Source organism: Lepisosteus oculatus, chromosome 8 (genome assembly GCF_040954835.1).
Source record: "Lepisosteus oculatus isolate fLepOcu1 chromosome 8, fLepOcu1.hap2, whole genome shotgun sequence".
NCBI classification, from domain to species: domain Eukaryota; kingdom Metazoa; phylum Chordata; class Actinopteri; order Semionotiformes; family Lepisosteidae; genus Lepisosteus; species Lepisosteus oculatus.
In genome coordinates this window covers 2,411,854-2,432,617 of record NC_090703.1, presented here as the reverse complement: position 1 = coordinate 2,432,617, position 20,764 = coordinate 2,411,854, and the positions used below count along the sequence as shown (strand labels likewise).

Genomic DNA, 20,764 nt, shown 5'->3' with positions numbered 1-20,764 from the left:
GCTACTTCATATCTGCAGTATGAGGAATTTTACAAAACATGCAGCTGCATAATTTTAAAGCTGAAAACAGGTCCAATATGATAAAGTATATAATGTACACCTCTTCCCAATCAGTGAAACCACTATCTGCAACATCATTCAAGACCTTTAAAACCATTGTGGCTTTTGACAAATATTAGTTACTGAGATATGGTATCAGCAGAGCTCGTTGTTCTCTAGTCTGTGGGATCTACAGTACATCTACTGTTTACGTTTACATCAGGCAAAGGTAAAGATAACAGACCTCTGGGGTTTGATTTACCTTTAAGATCAAGATTTTTGGCACCATTGATAACCTGAGTCACAGCCTTGGCATCCACCTTCAGGGTGTGTGTGTTGCTGTTGTCTCGGGTGATCACAACGTTGTGCCACTGATTGTCATGCAGTGCCTTGTCACTGTTTCCCTTAATGACATTAGGCCCATTTCCCAGGTCAAATACATAGTGAATATACCTGCAAGACAGAGCACACACACAAAAGCAACAATCTAGATGATTTATTTAAGAACATTTCTTTTCCTAGAAAATGTAGTCTGCTGGTACCATGTGTTAGGGTGTGATTGTAACTTAAGCCTATTTCAGATCATCACTTACTGTACCTCTTAGTATAGAGTAGCTTCAATACATGGAGAGACAAAGGCACTGCAGGTACTCCACAGTATATACAGTACGGTATTTTAGCTTAGCAAGCACTGAAAATGGCCTGTGAGCTAATGTTAGCTGGGATAGCTTTTGCTACTGTAAATCTGCAATTAGTTTTGGCAAAGTCATTCCAAGTGCGAGCTTCCAAATCCATTGAATAAACCATTACCGGTCCTTTTCCAAAAATACACATACTGATCTGAGTTTTAACAGTTTTGTTAACAGAGTAGAAAGTAACTAGCAGAGAGTCCTAAACGGAAATTGTGAAACTAGTCCCTGAAAGATGAGGATGCACGGCTCAAAGAAACGGGCTCAAGGTCCAAGACTCCACACATCAGTGACTCTCGTGCACTGCCTTACCCTTTCACCAACTCCACAGCAATGAAATCGTTTCCATCTCCGCTGTTGAAGAGGATGAATCCGTCGGGCGTTGTGGTTTTGAACTGGAAGAAGAGGTGCATGGAGGTGTAGGCCTGCAGCGTTGCCAAGCTGAGGTAGCTGCTCTTGGTTTTAAAAGTGACAGGATCGGCGATGATCGATCTCATTCCGAACCTGGCATTCAGTTCACAGTAATCAATATCACCGTTTTTGCAAAGGTCGATGTACAGCATTCCATTGAACTTCAGGCTCTGCAGATGGCCAATAAAACTGGAAGGGATGACAGATATAAAGCGCCGCTCTGTCATGATCCCTGTCTCTATATTGTGGAACTCTAGACGAGTGTGGTCTCCCACCATTTGACCTAAACGAAAAGGAAAGAGAGCTGCCATTACTTTCGTCCTACGCAATGGATTCAGTAAAGTTAAATAACATATTCTATAGTTACAATGACATTAAACATGAAAAGCAAAAAATTAGTCCCGATATTGAGTATATTACACTTTTTTATTAACAGATTTCTATAAGTCATCCTAAATATTGATTTTCTTCACTTATGTACTTGTTTCTAATCATTGAAAAGTTGAAAAGTCATTTTTGAAATGTCTGTGTTTTTCAATACAAGTAGCTGCCTAGAGTATATGTATTCAATTCCATTTGACTCTATTTCAGCCAGTGTTATTTCTTGCGATCTAAGAGACACCTGCTGGTGAGTGACTGCTATTACACCTCTAGTTCTCACACTGTATTGATCAAGCCTACATTCTGTTGATACAGTCTGGGGTTGGGGTGGCAATTAAAAGCTTAAACCTATCATGTGCATTGACAGACTGTATCTTCAATTATTCACATTGAGTAATTAGCACACATCTACATCAAGTTATCTGACAGCATTACATGGCTAGCACATGTGGAGATATTAACATTGTTGTTTGCGACTAGCTCATTCTTTGAGAACTCTACGCATCCCCTCTGAAGTTGCATTAAAGCAGAAGAAAGTACCTTCAGCCATGTCATCGTCAACCACGAGCTTCAAGCGTTTACCCCTCCGAACCACCTGGACTGTATGCCACTCATTATCATTGAGCTTTTGTCCAGCATAAAGTATTTCTGGTCCTTTGCCTGAGAACGATGTTGGTTACAAAGTTAATTTCATTTTTAGAATAAAACCAAACCTTTGCTTTACATGAACGAAGCAGGTGATGTCTTCTCTTTTAAGGTGACTGAAAGCTACAGCTTCATGTTTTTAAAATCCCCTGACCTAATAAAAACATTCGGAAAACAGCCGAGGGTGACGCCTGAATACCACTTAAGCAGGAACTGACAAAAAAGCACAAATTTACATCAGAGCCATCATCTCCGCACCCACACAGCTGGTGAAATTAAAATGTGTGTTTCTGCCAATGCAGCGAAGATAACTACAGTATGTTGCACATTCACATCCAATTCAAAGTCAATATTCATCAGAATATTTTCTAGTTGTAGCAAAACAATTATTTCCTTTCTATCTCACCCACTACTGAAAACAAAGGTTTGGTTATGTTTTTATAAAAGTAGCAAAAACTGCATCAATTTAAAAAAATAACTTTCACATAATATCAAGAGTAGTTACTACCATATCAATTGAAGCTAAAGCCAATTTTCACTATTTTAAAGTAAAAAACTTTTTATTCTAATTTCTATTTTTTTCATTTACCATTAAAATATTCCCTTTTGTTTTTAAAAGCTATACTGTAGATAATATTCATATTTTACAAGAAGCTTTTACTCATAATCAGGTCTTTAAATACCTTTTACTCTTATTTTTTAGATCAGCAATAGAAAACTAGATATACAGTAAACTTATTTCCTATCATGGTTAAAAATAACCTTCCTTCTGCGAGCTCTGCATCTTTGATCTCTGTTGAAATCTGATCTATTTTATGCTGACATGATATGTAAAGTGAGTATACCACAATCTCATTTTCATTTATATGTAAATGTGTGTTTCTTCTTATTTTGTTTATATTTTTGTCTCCTATGTTATTTTTTGGGGTGATGATAAATGTTTTGTTCTTTCTGCCACAACTCTACTATGTGTTTATGAGCAACTTTAAGATATAATTAGAGGTTCTGTTCTCCTTGGGCAGAACAGGAAGATTACATTGATTACAAGTTCAGACCAACGGTATAAAAGCATGAACAGCCACCTGCAGTTGTTGCTGCTTTGGGGCCAAGAATACCCCGCCTCTACAGCTACAGTACCATTACAGCTTTTCCCAGCCTTATCGAAATGAGCACTGCTGTCCGAGGGAGCACTGCACAATCCCAGAACACTTCAGCAACACTGGTATGGGCCTTCAGCAAGAGCACCACAGCCAGGCCATGGCCAGTGTTCAAGGACAAACTGCTGGATGATTCTTAGCTTAAATCTGCTATTTTTGGGGCTTGATGCTGGATTGCAGTAACAGTATGCTACCTCTATGTTGAGACCATCATTGTACAAGTCACAAGACATTAGCCCAAACATTTTCCACCCATAGACTCATAAAACTAGAAAAATCACCAGTACTATCGCTTTCTAAGTTTTGTCATGATTGTTCAGGAGGCAACCGCTTTGCTTAAAGCTTCTCAAGAACATGCAGATGATAACAGAAGAAAACTGTCAGAGTAACAGAAATAGAATTATATCACTTATCGGTGTGTAGGATATAATCCCAACAGATACTCTACAAACATAGCTGTATAAAATGTTAATAATTACTTCAGTACACAAGTACAGGTACAACTGCATATCTGATACCGTACATATTTTACATCACACAGACCACAAAGAGATTCATTTAAAAAATAGAATTAGTTCAAGTAATTATAACCTAATTAATAACTTATCTTTTTGTAAAAAAAAAGTATTGTCACTTAATTTACTGTAATTAAGTTGTGAAACTTTGAAACCCTAACCTAAAATATAAACTTCTCTTTTTCTACTAGATAAAGGAAAAAAGATGTAAAATTACTTCAGTAAGCAACATACTATCACGGCTAAATTAAAACATTTATGAGTTACTGAATTTGTATCACATGCATGCTGGCTAGACAGACTCTAGATTATTACTTTCAGGCAGGGCACACAGGCAATTCGGAGCATAAAAGTGTTTTTAATGGAAAAAAAATGATTGATTTAGTACCATGACACTCTATTAACTCTGTACATTGCTGAGTGTACGGCCTCAAACTAAAAAATCCTGAAATAAAAAGGAAAGGAGAAAACAACTTTTCCTTACTGAACGTAAAACAACTGACGGCAGATTTATTTTAATCATTCTAAAAATATGAGAATTTACACTCACCAAGGAATGTTGCACTGGCATTCAAATTAATGTCATGTACACGTTTTACCATGTAAAATTAAAGCATTTAAAATCCAAACTAATAAACAGTAGTACACAGGGAATTATAAATCCAGTCAAATATCAGTACTTAGCAAAGGAACAAGTAATAGGTTTATTCCATGCTGAAAAAAAGAAAAAACACAACGTTTCGGCTGTGGAGCCTTCTTCAGGTGTGAAAAAGACAAGGCAGTCTTCTTCTCACAACTGATGAAGGCTCCACGGCCGAAACGTATTTTCTTTCTTCGTTTTTTCAGCATGGAGTAAACCTATCCCTGTTCCTTTGCAGCCTATGCATGCTGATACAGCTACCCACCTGAAAAACTATCAGTAGTTAGGTTATACTGTAAAGTCATGTTCTGTGGTTCTGAAATGTCCATGTAAAAAAAAGAAAATTAAATAGTTACAGTCAGGGGGTGACAACACCACAGATCAACTAAAAATAATGCTTCATTAATAACTTCATTACCAAAAAAAAACAAAATAACAAAAAATATATTTTCATAAAAGATCCCATGAGACTCAGCTGGGAAAGATGCTTACAGTACATGAGCACAGCTGCAGCTCTACAATCCAGTTCGGGGTTCGAGTCTGGGCCATGTCGCAGCTGAATGCGGTCAGGGTTCCCTAAGCCACGGCGCACAACTGGCAGGGCCCCCCCATGGACGGGGGTGGAGTCTCGGCCGTCTCTGGACCAGGCGCCGGCAGGCCTACGCTCTGCTCCTCCAACCAGGGCTGACCCCCCTGTCGAGGCCTGTCAAGCCTCATCCCTCAGTCCTCCTTGTCCAGGTAGAGCCGTCCTGTGTCATCACCGCCTGCATCAGGCTCTTCCACTGAGGAAAGCCCGCTCCTTTGTGGACGTCCTCTCCTAACATACCGGGTGCCGTTCGAAACTGCTGTAGTATTTATGGTGCTTATTCCCTGTGCAGAATCTATCTCAGTGACTGTCCAGCAGTGCGCTCACATTAATAGCTCAAGAAAAGGGGCGGACAGAAAATCCATTGCTAAATAATTTGCTTACAAAAAAACAAGAGTGGAGCAGTAGTCAGGGCTCTGAACTCTGGACCAGACAGGCATGGGTTTGAATACCCCATTAACTGAACTAATTCCACACATTAAGGTACAGTATCTTTGTTAACAATGTTAACACAGAGCTGTAATGAAGCATTCTTCTCTACTTCAATAGTACTGTACTGTACATTATAAACCTACAATTCCAGCAGTTATTAAACACCTGTTCTACACACGTTAACTGAACACTGTAACATCAGGAGTCTCTGATTCTAGGTTCATGACATGCCCCCTATGCCCCTAAACACACACTGCATAAAGTGAACTCTTAATGAAGAGGATGATCTCAGATGACAGCTCCCTCTTCTGAAGTCTGAAGTTCAGTAGTTACCTGTCTCTGGGATGAAATCTACAACTGTGAATCTATCTCAAGATACCAGCTTCTATTATTTTGACAATGTTTTAAAAAGAAGAAAATCTGAGCTGCAAGCAAAAGACCAATAAGTTTGTCTGATTTCCAGACAGCATATTCAATCTGATCTGGAACCTGTGCAAAGGCAACATGTGCTCAGCAGCTCAGAGGCCAAGGAAGGCTGCTCTATCTTCATTAAAATGCTTCATTTCCATCTGCTACAGACGAAGTGCTGCCTGTGTTCGTTTTCACTCCGTTAACTCAGCTGTAGAGGATCATAATATGACAAAAACTACTCATCAAGCACTGCAAATAGTGTTATACTCCCAACATTAAGCACAGCAAAGCCACACTTTCTCACAAACCACATCTCAGCCTCAAATCAAATCCTAGTCATATCACTACAGGGTAACAGAAATCAGTAAAATGACATCTAATGGGCATCGGCTCAGTTAATATTGAGTTTAACAATTAAATCAAACAAAGGATATATAATGTACATATTGTACCATGGTACCTGTACATATTCAGGCTTTGTGCAGTGCATCTTCCACATTTATGCAACACATTTACTACATGCATGGAACATGGAAAGGAACTGATGTGAGACCATAAGTGACATTCTGTTTATAATAGTTTTTACATAACTAAGTCTGAGTGAAATTAGCACCTAAAATTAGGGCTCTAAACAAGAACTCAAGAATATCTATGTTGTGTTTAGAAAATGAATCACAGGTAGGCAGTAAACACTCCCAGTCTGTGGACAGGACCTAGAAGACAAAGAAGACGAATGTCCAGTCTTGCTCTGAAAGGGCCTACAGTATGTATGTTACAGGTGGTCATATTAAATCATCAGTTTCTAAGAATATGAACCATTTAAATGAGTTTAGTTAAACAAACCTATGTTAAATTAAGTAATTCAGAGATTGATAGGAAAAGTAATGGCTGTAAAGAGTAACAAAATTACTTGTTTAATTAATCAATAAATGACAAGCATTCCTAATCTTTATAAATGAGCAATTTGGAGTGATCTACAGGACTAACTGGATTAATGCTCTGCAGGACAGGCTATAAGACTGTGTAAGGCACACAGATCTCCAGGGCCTGATGGTCCTGCAATCTACCAACTGTGAGAACTGAGTTAAGGTGTTCATAGACCACTGACAAAGCTCCTCCACAGTTCCTCAACAAAGGGGCAACACCCATTAATAGAAAATAGCTAATTTAGCACCTATCTATAAAAAGAGCAACAAAACTGTCAATGTTTTTTAATTAATCTGATCATCAGTACTAAATGAAGGGATCTATAAAGAAACTGTATTCTTATTAACACAGTAGGTAATATGGGTTTAGTAAGAAGTAAGACTTGATTTAGCAAACAGAATTATTTGCCCAGCAGCAGCAATGGACACACACAGAATATACAGTACTGTATATACGGTGGTATATTTATGATAAGCTCCTCAAAAAAGAATAGTTCTGAAATTGTAGATGGAGGGCTTCCAAAGTACTGTATTATTTACAGTATACTGAGTGGATAGAACGGATAGAAAAAATCCAGAGCACACATAAGTGGTGCCTTATATTTGTGGTGATAAAGAATAGTGGAGTTGAGTGAGAAATGTAGAATTTGAAACGAAGGGCGATGTGTTAAAATTACTGTGTACAAGCAAGACTGTATCTGGAGTACTGTGTATAATCCTGGACACCTGTGTTATAAAAAAGCTGTTCTCCTCTGACAGAACTGAGTGCTACTCGTCTTGAATGGAAAACAGGCTCCTAATTCAAGTATTTAAAATCGTCAAAGACACACATAAAATTAACCCTTAGACCAGACCTGTCCAGAGTCAACAGTGAAAGCTACAGATAAATTAATCATTTTTTGTACAACGGATTGAGAGAGTTTGAAACAAGTTGCCTAGCCATGCTGTTCAAGGCGATGTCCTACAGTACCTTCTTCCTAACAGCTGAAGATCTGATCCTGAGATGAAAGGGAAGGACAAGCTGGGTGGCCTAATCTTGTCTGTAGCCTTTATGTTCTTATTTCTTATTTATGTTTCACTTCAGTCTGTAAAGTTCATATTCTGTATTTAGTAAGGGAAAACTCCAAGGGAAAAATTGCAAAAAGCCTCAATACAACCACTTTACAAAGTTAATTGTGCACATTAGAGGATAATACATTTCCATTAGAGCACTGTAACAATCATTGATCTTTGTAATTGAAATTAATAACTTACTAAAGATGCTGACTGAAACTAATTGACCACAGTCCAAGCTGCTGCTATGACAGATTGTACCCTGTTCTTGCCATCTGACTGATAGCAATCGTTTATACTGAGTATATTTTGCTTTTTAATTGAGCAATTCTGTGCAGCAAAGTGCTCACATTTGTGTGGAAAGTTATGCCAGTTTACACTTTTTCTGTTGCGTTACAGTATGTCTTACCTCTTTACTTAAAAATAGCCATAAGGTTCCCCTTTTCCTCTGCCACCCAGTGCTCTCAGCATAGTGAATCTCTCTAAACATCACTGAGAGCCTGGAACCGCAGTGCCAAGCGGCTGCTGACTGTACCTGCATGAAATCATTACCTGTCCTAAGTTGCTGCAAATATAAATGAAATAAAACCATTCAAGTGCTTTAGTCCACAGTTTTGTGTTCTCAAAAACCCTCAACATGCATAAAGAAAAGACAACAGATACCTTGTAGTGGTTTGACAATGGTGCAATTTCATTGCTTTTCACTAACATCTGCCTACAAGCATGGTCAAATAGCTATTTACTGTACCTCATGAATTAATTCCCAATGATTATTACTAACCTTTGGAAAAAGTGGCTGTAGTAAAACACGGCTTCCCATCACACACTCATGTATTAGCTGTACTCAGACTTGAGGCATGGCCTGATTTGCAATAAAGATTCAAAGTCCTTTGATTTAGACAGAGAAAATAGAACTAGTTTCCTACTCAAATGTAAAATGTATTACTTTCACTCTAGTTATATCAGTTATAATGATAGCTAAGACATACTCTTAACATGGAGAACTATTTTTGTGATAAATGCAATCCATTTACATCCATATGGACTAAAGCAATTGCTTTAAAGGAGTTATTACCCCTTCGCTTAGTTAATACCATTATTCACTGAAGGTTTAAAAGGCCTGTTCATGAGTAAAAGCAGTTAAGGCATTTTTTAGGATAAACATTAAACATACTGTAGTACTTTTACTTGCCATACAGTAGGTCAAGGATTAAAACAGTAGATGTACCTGGATTTTGAAGATAAACCAACAATAAAGATCATGGACCTCGATTCTCTGAATGCAAACAGAGCTTGGCCTGATTAGACTAATGCTGCCTTTACTTCTCCAGCTATACACAACATTTTTATTGAGTTTCCGTTTCCTCTGCTGTACAGTGGGGCTGCTGTGTGTCACCCAGGAGGGGCAGCACTTCAGAAGAAGAGATTCCTTCTGTACATGTAAAGCACTTTTGAGTTTCTTTCAGATTATGTTAATTAATTATTAACATTATGCTAATATCTTATTAATGTAATAATATTTTTCAGACAATTGTTTAAAAAACGTGTGTTTTATTCAGGGAGAAAAACTATGGCATTAATAAGTTAATGAAAATTATGTCAAATTGGGGAAAAATTGGTTTCATACAGTATTTATACTGTTATTATTTACTCATTCCTAATATGCAAAATCCTTAAAATGATTTCTGTATGGGCTATCTGTTTAAATGTTATTTATCTATTGAATATTATTTTATATCTTTTCTTCATTGTTCTTGAACATGACATTGGATTTTGTGCCACTCATGAGAAGACATAAAGATGCAGAAAACTCATAAAAAGACCACGTTTCTGTGAGCTTCAGCCATGCTCCTTCCATCTCAGGCTCTTCAGCAGGTAATTCTGTTTAATCGGTTAACTTAGAACAGAAAGTTAAAATCAAAGTGGAAATATCAACGCAACGCATTGCTCATGTAACATGGTCTTGTACTTCAACTGGATCTAATAAAACTATCAGCATTAATATATCCTTTGTCATTAACAAGTTGTGAAGTACACATACTTGTACATTTTCCCCACTTATTCCTTAGTTTCTGTCTTTGACTTTGACACTATTTTTGAAGATTTATGCAAGTGGATCTACACATATACTGTAGAAGGTTTGTACTCATTTTAATTCCTTATTCCAATGTATATTCTTCTGAAAACATCTGAAGGCAAATACAATTTCAGTGTTACTCTGTTTGCATTTAAAGAATCTCCATAACTTGTTTTTTTGTCATAGAAACAGAAAAAAGAGTGATGAATGGTGACTTAATAATCTGATACAAAACCCAGATTTTACACTTTTAAAATAAAATAAAAAATCTGAAGAATGTTTGTAATTAAAAAGACCAAATAGCATTTTTGACTTCACAGGTCTCTTCAACTCTCGTTATAAACTTAAAAAGACTCCATATCACGTCTGATTCTCTGACCAATTTACACAAAATTCTGAAACCAAAGTGTCTGGGGAAGCAGAACAAATGCTTTGCATATTGTCTATGCAATAAAAGGTATATAGAAAATTATAATTTATTGTGAAAACATTCATTTCCTATTTTATTTTAATGCTATAAAGCTGATTCTATTATACTGCTAAAAATGCTGTAAGAAACACGTAGTGTACAATATAACAAGGCAAAAGGCATCGCATCTTGTTCAGAAAACCATACCTCTTGTGTTCCTGCAATTATAGGAAGGAATTTCTTTTCCAGTAAAATGTCATGCAAGATCACACTTTAGTACTGCACAATAAGTTATACAAAATCTATTAGCTATTAGAAAAACGATTTGCGATTTAAATAAACAACAGTAATGATATACAGATTATTAAGCCACCTTCATTTCTGAACCTTTTCAGTGATCCGTGATCTATTGCTCTCATTTCTCAAAGAACAGACATACTGAATTACTATATACAATAATGAAAAAAGGAAAATTCAAAACATTGCTTTAGATTAGAAAATGTCAAGAACAAAATGAAACTTGAGTATTAACTTACTGGAGTTACAGTTTATCCTGATACAGTCTAGATGGGGAAGAATAAATGAAAGATGAAATTGCATCCTTCAAGGTTACAGCTGCAGACATCCAATAACAATTAGTCCACCCTTCCGGGGACAGACACATGCAAAAATGTAGCCATTTTATGTATAGTTAATTTTGTAATTAGTCCTAAAATGTCAGGTCTGATTATGTAAAACAGAAGCAGATTAGAAGCATAGACATATAATAACCCTAAATTGCTTTTTCACTAAAGCCATAACATAAAAAATCATACAGGCATTATGTATATAAGTAACAGTATGTAAGATAGAAACTTTTATTACTGTACTTGAAGTTATAAAATGGCCACTTGTAAATTACTAACCACATGGATTCTCTAACCAAGATTTTGGTGTTTTGATTTTGTTAAAGCTCAAAGACTCTGACCCCAATGTTCTCACACCAGCTTGTTGACTAAACAGGCTCCTAAAACTGTAGGTGTAATATTTAGCAATAAGGTGGTGTTAGCCATTTTTTGGTTTTGGAGCCATAAGTCTTTGAAATTCCACATTAGCCAGACTACTGGTATTTTCCATTTTCAGGAAGATATACTACACAAGGAATGAGGCAATAACTATGTATGAAACAGACTGTTCCTGCATTTACCTTACAAAAATGTAAGTTTACTGACAAGCAAGACAGACCACAATCATGCTGTGGGGAAAATGAGCTATCAGAATTGCAGAGAACTTTAAATCTATTTGTGATCTGTTTTACCCGAGACGTTCTACAGGACGGGCAAAGCAAAGCAAGAAAGCAATTACTTAAATTCCTGAGAAAGAGACAGCACTGTGCTGGCAATCTGGGCTTGTCTCCATGTGGTTAGGTTTATCATGTGTCGTCAACCGCAACAGAAAAGTGGGAGCAAACAGCCTCGATCCAATAAGCACCAGCACCATGCAGTGGCCATGATACCCTTCTGCTAGAACATTAAGAGGAAATCTGAAAGACCTGTACAGTATACTGCATTAATTCCACAGATCAGGTAAAGTATACGTGGAATGTGATCACGTGATCATGATGTCAATTCCACCTTAAATAAATACAGTACCTTCGACATTTTAGATACAGTACACAGATGTTTTATAGTAAGACAAAAATAAAGTTTTGAATGCTGTTTAGAAATAAAACTGATCATACTTTTAATGTTAGCATATTTTGTTAGCTAGTAGGAGCAGGTTGTACTACAGAATGTACAAGCAGCAATAACAGAAAGCATTATTAAATGCATTGGATGTTAAAAATGTGGGCACTAACACAACTGAACAATCTAAGCCAATCAAGTTATTGTTTTTAACATCTACTTGTACTTTTGCATTAAATCTCAAGCAATTACGAAAGCATATTTTTCAGTTAACTTAATGGTGGGCTTCTTTTTTCGGCTTCACCTAACAATTACTGCATGCATCGAATTTGTACAAAGCCTCTGAAAAGTGCTTCAGGTTGAAATTCAAGCTAAAGTCCAAGGACACTCAGAAGTGTCTGAAAAGGAAGAGCGAAAGCAACCTGCTTTTAGGGTATTTCATATCAACATCTCAAGACGAATGAGATGGATCTCCCTACGCGTGTGACCGTTTCTCGCGGGCTCTGCACAGAGAAGGGGACAGGCCTGGCCAGCTGCAGGTGAAGCTGTACGCTCTGTTCTCGGGCTGTTTGCTGAAAGGGCCGCAGGCTTCAGGCCTTTGAAGGGGTGAATGCCATCTTTTGACATAGCATGGCGGATGTTTTTGCTTTAGCTAGAAATGACTTTGTTTCAGACAATAGCAGATGTACTGTACCAATAAATCCTAAAACATGACAGCTTTACATTGACCAAATTGAGACACAAATATTCAAAGTAACAAATTTAAAAATCCATCAAGACTCTTCTGAGACAATGAGCAAATGAAAGTAACAAATTAAGAAATAACTCTTCAGAAAGTCACAGCACTTTACATATCTAAAAAGATAACAAAAATCCTTATTTCGTTTATATTTCCCATACATCGGTTAAATTTGGACTCAATCAAGACACAATCCTTGAGCATGAAGAGTGTCTGCTCTTTAATTTTTAATTAGTAATTTTGCTGTAACTTTCTTGAAAATATATATATAGGATATATGGAAATGAACATGGGATTATCTGTTCAAAAGATGGGCCAAACAGCAAGTTTATTAAGGCCAACGTTTGGATTTAATAATAAACGCATTTTATAAAAAAGACAAATAAATGAAAATACATAATTCACAGAAAATCCATGCAGCTTCTTATTACTATTATTATTAGTAGTAGTGGTATTGGCATTGTTGATGGTATACATATATTAAACACCATTAAAGGAGAAAGAAAGCAAGAGAAGATTGTAGAGTCCTGAAATTCAGGGGTCATACGATACCTAAATTAACAGTCAGTTTCACCCGGCCTCCGTCCAGCTCCAGTCGGAGAGTGTCTGCAGAGTCTCTGGACGTCGTGGCCATGAGTAAACCATAGGCGCGCTGAGACATGAAGCGCAGAGAGACGTCCTCGGCCTCCGTGTGCATCACAGTGGGCATCACCACCTTCATATACATGCTCCCATCATAGCTGAGGATCGAGGCCTCTGCAGGCGCAGGAGGAGAAAGAAACAGCACTGAAGCAGAGATTGTGAAAAACTTCCAGACGCTAAGTCTGCTGTCGGCAGCTGAAAGGCCAAGGATCCTTTTGCTCATAAAAAATCATCTCATTATTAGACCGAGCTCCTTTTCATTGAGAACACAGAACACTTTGGAAGGGAATGGCAGAACTCAAACAGCTGGGACTGGCCTGCTGCCAGAACTTGTTTTTTCCCTTTAAAAGCAAAGGTTTGTTGGTTTGTTTCCTTTGACAAAAAGACCTGTTTGGTTAGAGCAGAAGAAACGGATTTCTGAATATGCCCTGAGTGTGTATTTAATATTATTTAAAGAAGACCACACAGGGTGCCGTGAAAACATAGTTCATTTTAAATTACGTGTGCGAACCATGTGTACATCAACAATAAAGATATCTGAACTAAACCATAATGCACGCCTCCATCTATAAGAACTGCATCTTTATTAACAGGTTTAATAACCTTTTCAAAGGTAAACAAAGAAAATACAGAAGCTTAGAAACAACAGATATTCAAGATAAAAATGCACCATTGTTTTGTGCCATGTTCTAATCATTACTGTATGTTCATTTTAAATAATCTATTTAAAGGTCATTTAGGTCTTAAAGAACTCTTTTCTCCACCATTGCTTTGGTCTTTGTACCCTGTGCTGCCTTGTGAATCTCTGCACCTTGTTGTAACTAACAAATTGTTTGAAATAAATTGGCAGAAAATTAATTCATGAGACAAAATCATATCTGAAACAGTTTGCCTTTCTCACCAGCCTCATGCTGTTATTGTTAATGCTTTGACTTAAGAGGTTACTGATTTTCTGCTCTAATAAATGTTCAACATAGCTGCACATTTTGGTATTCTGACACCCCACAGTGAATCCAGGGATATTCATTTAAACAGAGAGATTATGATTCCAGATAAGAGATGCACTTTTATCAAACATTGTCCTGCACCTGACTGCGTGTTTGTCACTCCACAGGCTGCTACCAAGAAAGTGCTCTACAGAATGTATTAGAAAATGCAATCGTGCGTGAAATGTCTCTTCTGACACCTCAGGTTTTCAAAAAAGCTCTGGCTCAAAAAAAGTGCTGTTTACTGCTGCTTTGCACCTCCTGTCTTGTTCCAATTCTATTTCAGTGCAAAAGTGGTACATTACGCATGGAAATATTCTGCGGTGAATGAATTTTAATTATTTCAGCTGGCAATGGCAGAACATAGCAGATCGAATCAGAAATGGAGTGAACAAAGCAGAGATTCCATAGAATTCTTCTCCATGCTTGAATCGCTTATAAAAGTCATCAAAAATTCCTTGCTTGAGAATGTGTGGTTTTCCCCATTGCAAACTATTTTTTTATTTAACAAGCTTACAAAAGAACAAAAAAAAAACTGTATTTTGAACAGCTTGCCCTCAGCACTGGATTTTAACATAACTGCAGCTGATGAAAATGTGATCGGAATCTGTTCATCACAGTCATATTAATACTGCAGCAGCTCCGGTTGACCACTTTTAGTCCAGAGGTGGACGGTTCAGGACTACACTGCATCACTAGGGGACAGAGTTCCACTGGTGAACAAAATTGCAAGTGATTCTATATTTTCTTAGTTGGAATCAGACAGGGTTATCTCCAGCCTTCTTAGCACTGGCACCCTTCCTGTGAGCTTTTAATTGTGTTGATGGAGAACTGCAACATGCGGGCAGGCAGCACTACTGTAAGTCTGACAAACACACTGTTGGACTTGCAGTATGAAAAGTGGCTAGGTGCATGTTTTATAGGCCAGCATGGTCTTTCTCCACCTCACCCTGCTGACACCCTCTGCGAAGGCTTCCTCAGCGGCTGGCGATTCCAGACAACAGATGGGGAGGACCAGAACAGGCAGTTCCATCTTTAACAACTGAAGAACAAGGGGAATGTTCGCTGCCTGTGCTGTATTTTGTAGTGGTGAGCTGAGGTTGGAATTTGGCTTTCCAAATCCGGGAGTGAGAACGTGGGATCTAAACAGATATCTCCTCTCTACAGACAAGATCACAGCAGAACCTTTTCCTCACAGCAATCAGCAACCCAGGCAGCTGAATTCTTAATTTACTATTCACAAATGTTAAACTCAAATGCTAAAACCTTTACTCACTATTGAAGTAAAACTGCTGACAAACTCTGCAATTACATAAAAATCAATATGTTATTATGTGCAATTAGCTGCTTCTTAGTCCACTCTGGGACTCGGCCAATTCTAATTTTACACTTAGCATACCAAGCAGAAACAGTACTAGAAATCTCCTTCAGGGCTTCTCACACCAAGAGCAAATAATAAACTGAATGCAAAAATCCATAGATAAACATATGTGATTAAAAATGCTCCTCCTTATTGTTTTTCTATCTGAAAAGATCAAATCAATGTCAGATCATAATTTAATTTCTAAACTATTGGCAGGTATGTCAGCTATTGACAAAAATATTTCACAAGAGACCTTAGAAAGATTGAACAGTCCTGTCACACACATGTGGTTAAAAAGGTCACACTTTAAGTAAATTCTTATAAATTGAGCTGCCTCGATACAAACACAGAAGTTAATTAAATTAAGGGGCCAAGCAAAATCATGTTCACAAAAATTAGATGAAAGAGCAAAGGACCACTCATTCCAACAAACCTGGCTTGAATGCACCAGCAACATATAGTACTGTAGTGTCTAGATTCAAATGAATTATTTTTTGGATTTTAAGACACCTCTCTTCACACACGCCACCACATAACACACACACAAAGTGTGACTTTTTCAGGCTCCAATATTGAGCGCAGACCAAACTGTCCAGAAAACCATCTGCCTTCACAGAGGCGTGAAGTACATCAGTGAAACATGAGCCAGAAGGCAGAAGTAAAAACAATGTGGAAGTGCACTGGAAACCGAAACCAGGAGGTACTTCTTTACCTAGAGGAATGTGGGAGTGCTCTATATCACAAGCTACCCAGCAATCTCATTAAAGCCAGTACACTGGCGTCCTCGATGAAACAGCTGGATGAGATACTTGGATCCATTAACTACTAACAACCAAATGGGCTAGACAGGCTGAATGGCCTCTTCTAATTTGTAACCTTTCTTATGTTCTTCCCAGGCTGAAGCCATCAAATAAATCATACCAAAATATACTATACAGGAAATATACCATGTTATAAAACCAAATATGCCCAGTTAATAATTTATATCCTGGGAAACCTGTATACTGTATTGCAATGAGCACAGTGGCTGTTGAAGTTTGTGTGTGGTAACAACAATAGATGTACTGTACATAAAGAAGACAGAGGAGCCGACTGCAGGGGGTGATGTTACCCCCACTGCACACAGCTCTGCTCCTGGGCCTCTTCCAGAGCCCTTTTAAATCACCTGCTGGAAAAAAAGTGCTTTTCTCAGTCGTAGAAGGACAATACACTGTCCTCAGTCTTACAGTCTATCTTATGGAAGCACAAGTTTTCCCAGCTTCTTTTGTCACCTGTGCTGATGGACCGAATAAAGCACACACATTCCAAAGCAATCAATGTTCATTAATCTGTCAATCTCCTGCCACGGTCTTTAAATAAAGAGTGACTGTCTTGCAATTACATGGACATCACATCCATTCTGCAGTGCTTTTATTCCTCTGCTCAATCAAAAATAAACTCCAAGAGAATGTGTGCAAAACAAACAGCTTCAGGACTGCCCTGCTGTGTACCCTTTAGAGTCGCAATTGTCCCTCCACAGTCGCCACCAGGAATGCCAAGGAAAATAATCCCAAACTCAGCCTGCAGGTGATGGGCAAGCGGCTGCTGATTTTACAGGACACCAAGGGCTTGTTGGGTCTAAGCCTTAACCTCTAATACGCTGATAATTACACCATCCGGATTAAATAAAATACAGAAAATGGTGGCACAATGCACAATGTTTTGTTGCATAATATTTTGTTAGCTACCATATATTCAGTGACTTCCTCTAAAACTGTAAAATATACAGTATATTCTCTAAAAGCCAGAAAACACTGATTCTGGACAAAGGTGGAATCTCTGTCTCATGGATGACTGTAGCAAGAGGCCTGAATGCAGTTTCTACTGATCTGCATCACCTGTGTCGCCAACTATTGTAACACAGACATCAGCTCAAACCATCCTGAATATTCATAAAACCCCCATCAATCTTTCTGAACCTTGTTCTCAGTCTCACACAGGAAATGTTTCAAGACAATAAGACTGATGTGTCACCATTTTACAGGACTGCCTATCAGCATAGTGACTGCTATGCAGTTCCACTAGGATTGATTGTGGTTGCTCACAGTCACCTCCAGCTTCTTGAGCCACCAGGACAGTGGTGAACTCCACCGTGCCAAAGTGCTGGGCCTTCTGACACAGAATGTGACACTATCCAGGATCCTCTATGACAGGCTCAGTGCTGAATTAGCCTTGTTACATCAAAGCATCTACTACATACTGTAATTGAAAAAATAAGATAGGTATCTTGATGTACAGTACAACATGTACCAAGGCAGCACACACTGAATTGGGCACACACAGTACTGCTGCATACTGCACAGCACTCATTCCTCCTGCCACTGCTCTCCTTGATATGCACAAATACATCATTACATGATCTGCAAATGCTGTTGTCAGCTATGCTCTAACTGCATTTTCCAATTACATGGGAAACAGAAAACCTACTGTAGATGTCCTGCTTCGTATATCAGAAATGTGACATTCAGACTTCCCTCCAGAAAACAGATAGCAATGGATCAGAGAAAGAGTAACACTAGGTGTCTGTGCAATTGTGCTACTTCACTGAAGAGAAAAATCAAAAGCTCAGTGAGGCTAATTTTAAATTCTAATGAAAAATGTACATCTGGAGGGAGAGTACAATTTGAAGTCAGTGCCACTTTTCATACTGTAATTAGGACAGAAATTACACATGAAAAAGAAAGGTTTTATTAACCTGAAAGCTTGGTATGTTCATCTTGAAGTGAGCAAATTCAGTGGTTTCACATTAGGAATCAAGTTGTAGTGATTATTTAACTTCTTGTTTCTTCCTTAGAAGCAGGTGAAACTGGTATTGCAAGAATCCGTTTTCACAGGAAACATGCTCATTCCTTCTTTGTCAAACAATGCTCAGAAAATCTGGAGCAAAATTATACTGAACAGATGTGCATGAATACAACAAACATATCTTTCATCAGGTGAGGAATTAAACGGCTGATATACTGGACCATAAGAAAGCAACCTGGATTATAAAGACAAGGATGTCCTATATGGTAAGAAAAAAAGGTCAAACATGAACTAAGTTCAATAGGTGAACAATTAACTGTATATGGGTTCTTAATTTTAATTTACTGTACAGCCATGACTTAAAAAAGTCATATCTGAATTATCTACTACTTACACAAAAACATCAAGTATACTGTACATATATACAGTACTTTCAAATGCAGAACACTACTGTATGTTGCTTTTGAACAAGCCTAGAGTTATGAGAGAGAGACAGAGCAGTGCTTTGCAGTGTTAATCTGTCGCAGTTTTATGTTACTGATTGGGAAAAAAAATATTTTGCAATAAATGGACCACAAAGCTATAAGCCACAAAAATGATTTAGGCCTTTCAGTAAGTCCCTTTACTGACTGACTGCCTAAAATCACAGGATTATGGTATTTACTGCTGGTGAGCTGCAGAAACATACAGTACATTACTCTGAGATTACAACTTCATCAGGGACAAATGATGAGACTGACCACATAGAACACATTATGGAATGAGGAAAAATCCCTTATAAATGTTTTAGTGACTTCCATTTCATCTGGCTGAAGCGCCCTATTCTATAATCTACTGCTGCATTGCTAAGTCATTTATTCCCAAGTCCCTTTCCTGTTCATACTCTAAGTACAGAATTCTAGGAGTGTTCCTCACAGTTTGAAACTCAATTGAACACATTAGTGTCTCTCTGTATTGTTCCAACGGTATTGTATTACCCATTTTTAACTTTGTTTTTACTGAAGAGTGTGCTGAAATGTACACTGCAATCATATTCCAGTCTGGCACGGAACAGGGCAAGGACTGCCTCAGCTCCCTCTTCTCCCCCCTGCTTGTGGTCACTGTGTCCCTCCAGACAGCAGGACAGGGCCACTCTGCACACTCCTGCTCCTTCCAGGAATCTTGCAGCCCACTGCCTGTGTTCTCCACTGCTTCCATTCCTGACACAAAGCCAGCTTGTACAAAAGCAAAACGTAATTCAGCGACCCTTCAAAATGTCTCCAGGAGTCTCTCAGCCACATGTTTCTTGACAGACCTACAGCATTTAAATCTACCGCACTCCGTGACTGGAGCCTATTCATTACTGTAGTGACCTCTAGCCTTTGCTAAAGTGAAATCAAGAGCAGATACTTCAAAAGCTTCTTAAAAGACACACTGGGCAGGACATCTGAGCAACTCTTTACCCTTATGCAACAAAACACTCAACAGCCCATGTGGATAAAAATACCGGTCGATCCTCTGATCTCCCCTCAGAACACACACAGCACTCATCCCTGGCCCTGTGCTCCCTGGTTAGACCACAGGTCTTAGGAATGCGCGCACTGTTCTCAAGAAAATCCAAGGTCATTTTCTCCTAGCAAAAGCAAATATTTATTTCGCTTTCTCTCCAGATACATGAAGACTCCCTAGAGACAAATGACTGTATTTCTACAGAAATAAAGCTTGCAGGATGTCAGCTGTGAATATCTGAATTCCATACTGATTAATATACTGATTAAAACTATTACTATGACGGACACTGCACACCAGTAAATCAAGCTTTGTGAAAGTCTCCATTTCACTACAGCAGCTGCAACACCACCTTCAGCATTGTTATCCATTCCCTAAACTGTAATCTGGTGGGAGCAACTGCAGTTTCATAAAATGCCAAGTACCTGGATTATCCTATTTAGTTACATTACAATGTTTTCAATTTAGGATTCCACCACAGGCGTTAACTGGGTAGGGACCATGCTTCTAGCTGATTTTCACAATTCCGAATCTTCTGTTTCACCGCGGGAATATGTTAAGGACATATCCTAATGTGTTTTGATTATCATTACTTTTTAAAGTACAGCAGTGCTTTTTTCTTTTTGGGTTGTAGGTATCATAACCACTTATTTAACTTTGCACAAACACAATAGGCATCAATTACATAATTTTAGTGTAATATGAACTAAAATCTATTCTGTAGTAT

General features: G+C 38.0%; 1 protein-coding gene across 50 annotated transcripts in view; it reads right to left on the bottom strand.

Moving 5' to 3' along the window:
- Positions 1 to 20,764, bottom strand: part of nrxn3a (neurexin 3a) — a 387,994-nt gene that overhangs the window by 245,592 nt on the left and 121,638 nt on the right. For 40 of the 50 annotated variants that reach the window (XR_001478762.2, XR_001478763.2, XR_001478765.2 and 37 more), the window contains 5 exons: positions 13,327 to 13,530; positions 10,908 to 10,934; positions 2,061 to 2,180; positions 1,041 to 1,422; positions 302 to 492 (listed from right to left, as the gene is read on the bottom strand). Coding sequence is in view for 44 of the 50 variants with exons in the window: in XM_015350360.2 (XP_015205846.1) it covers positions 302 to 492; positions 1,041 to 1,422; positions 2,061 to 2,180; positions 10,908 to 10,934; positions 13,327 to 13,530 (924 nt within the window). In the remaining 6 variants the exon portion in view is untranslated. The remainder of the gene's footprint in view (positions 1 to 301; positions 493 to 1,040; positions 1,423 to 2,060; positions 2,181 to 10,907; positions 10,935 to 13,326; positions 13,531 to 20,764) is intronic. The other 10 variants (XR_001478764.2, XR_001478767.2, XR_001478766.2 and 7 more) reach the window with 1 other exon arrangement.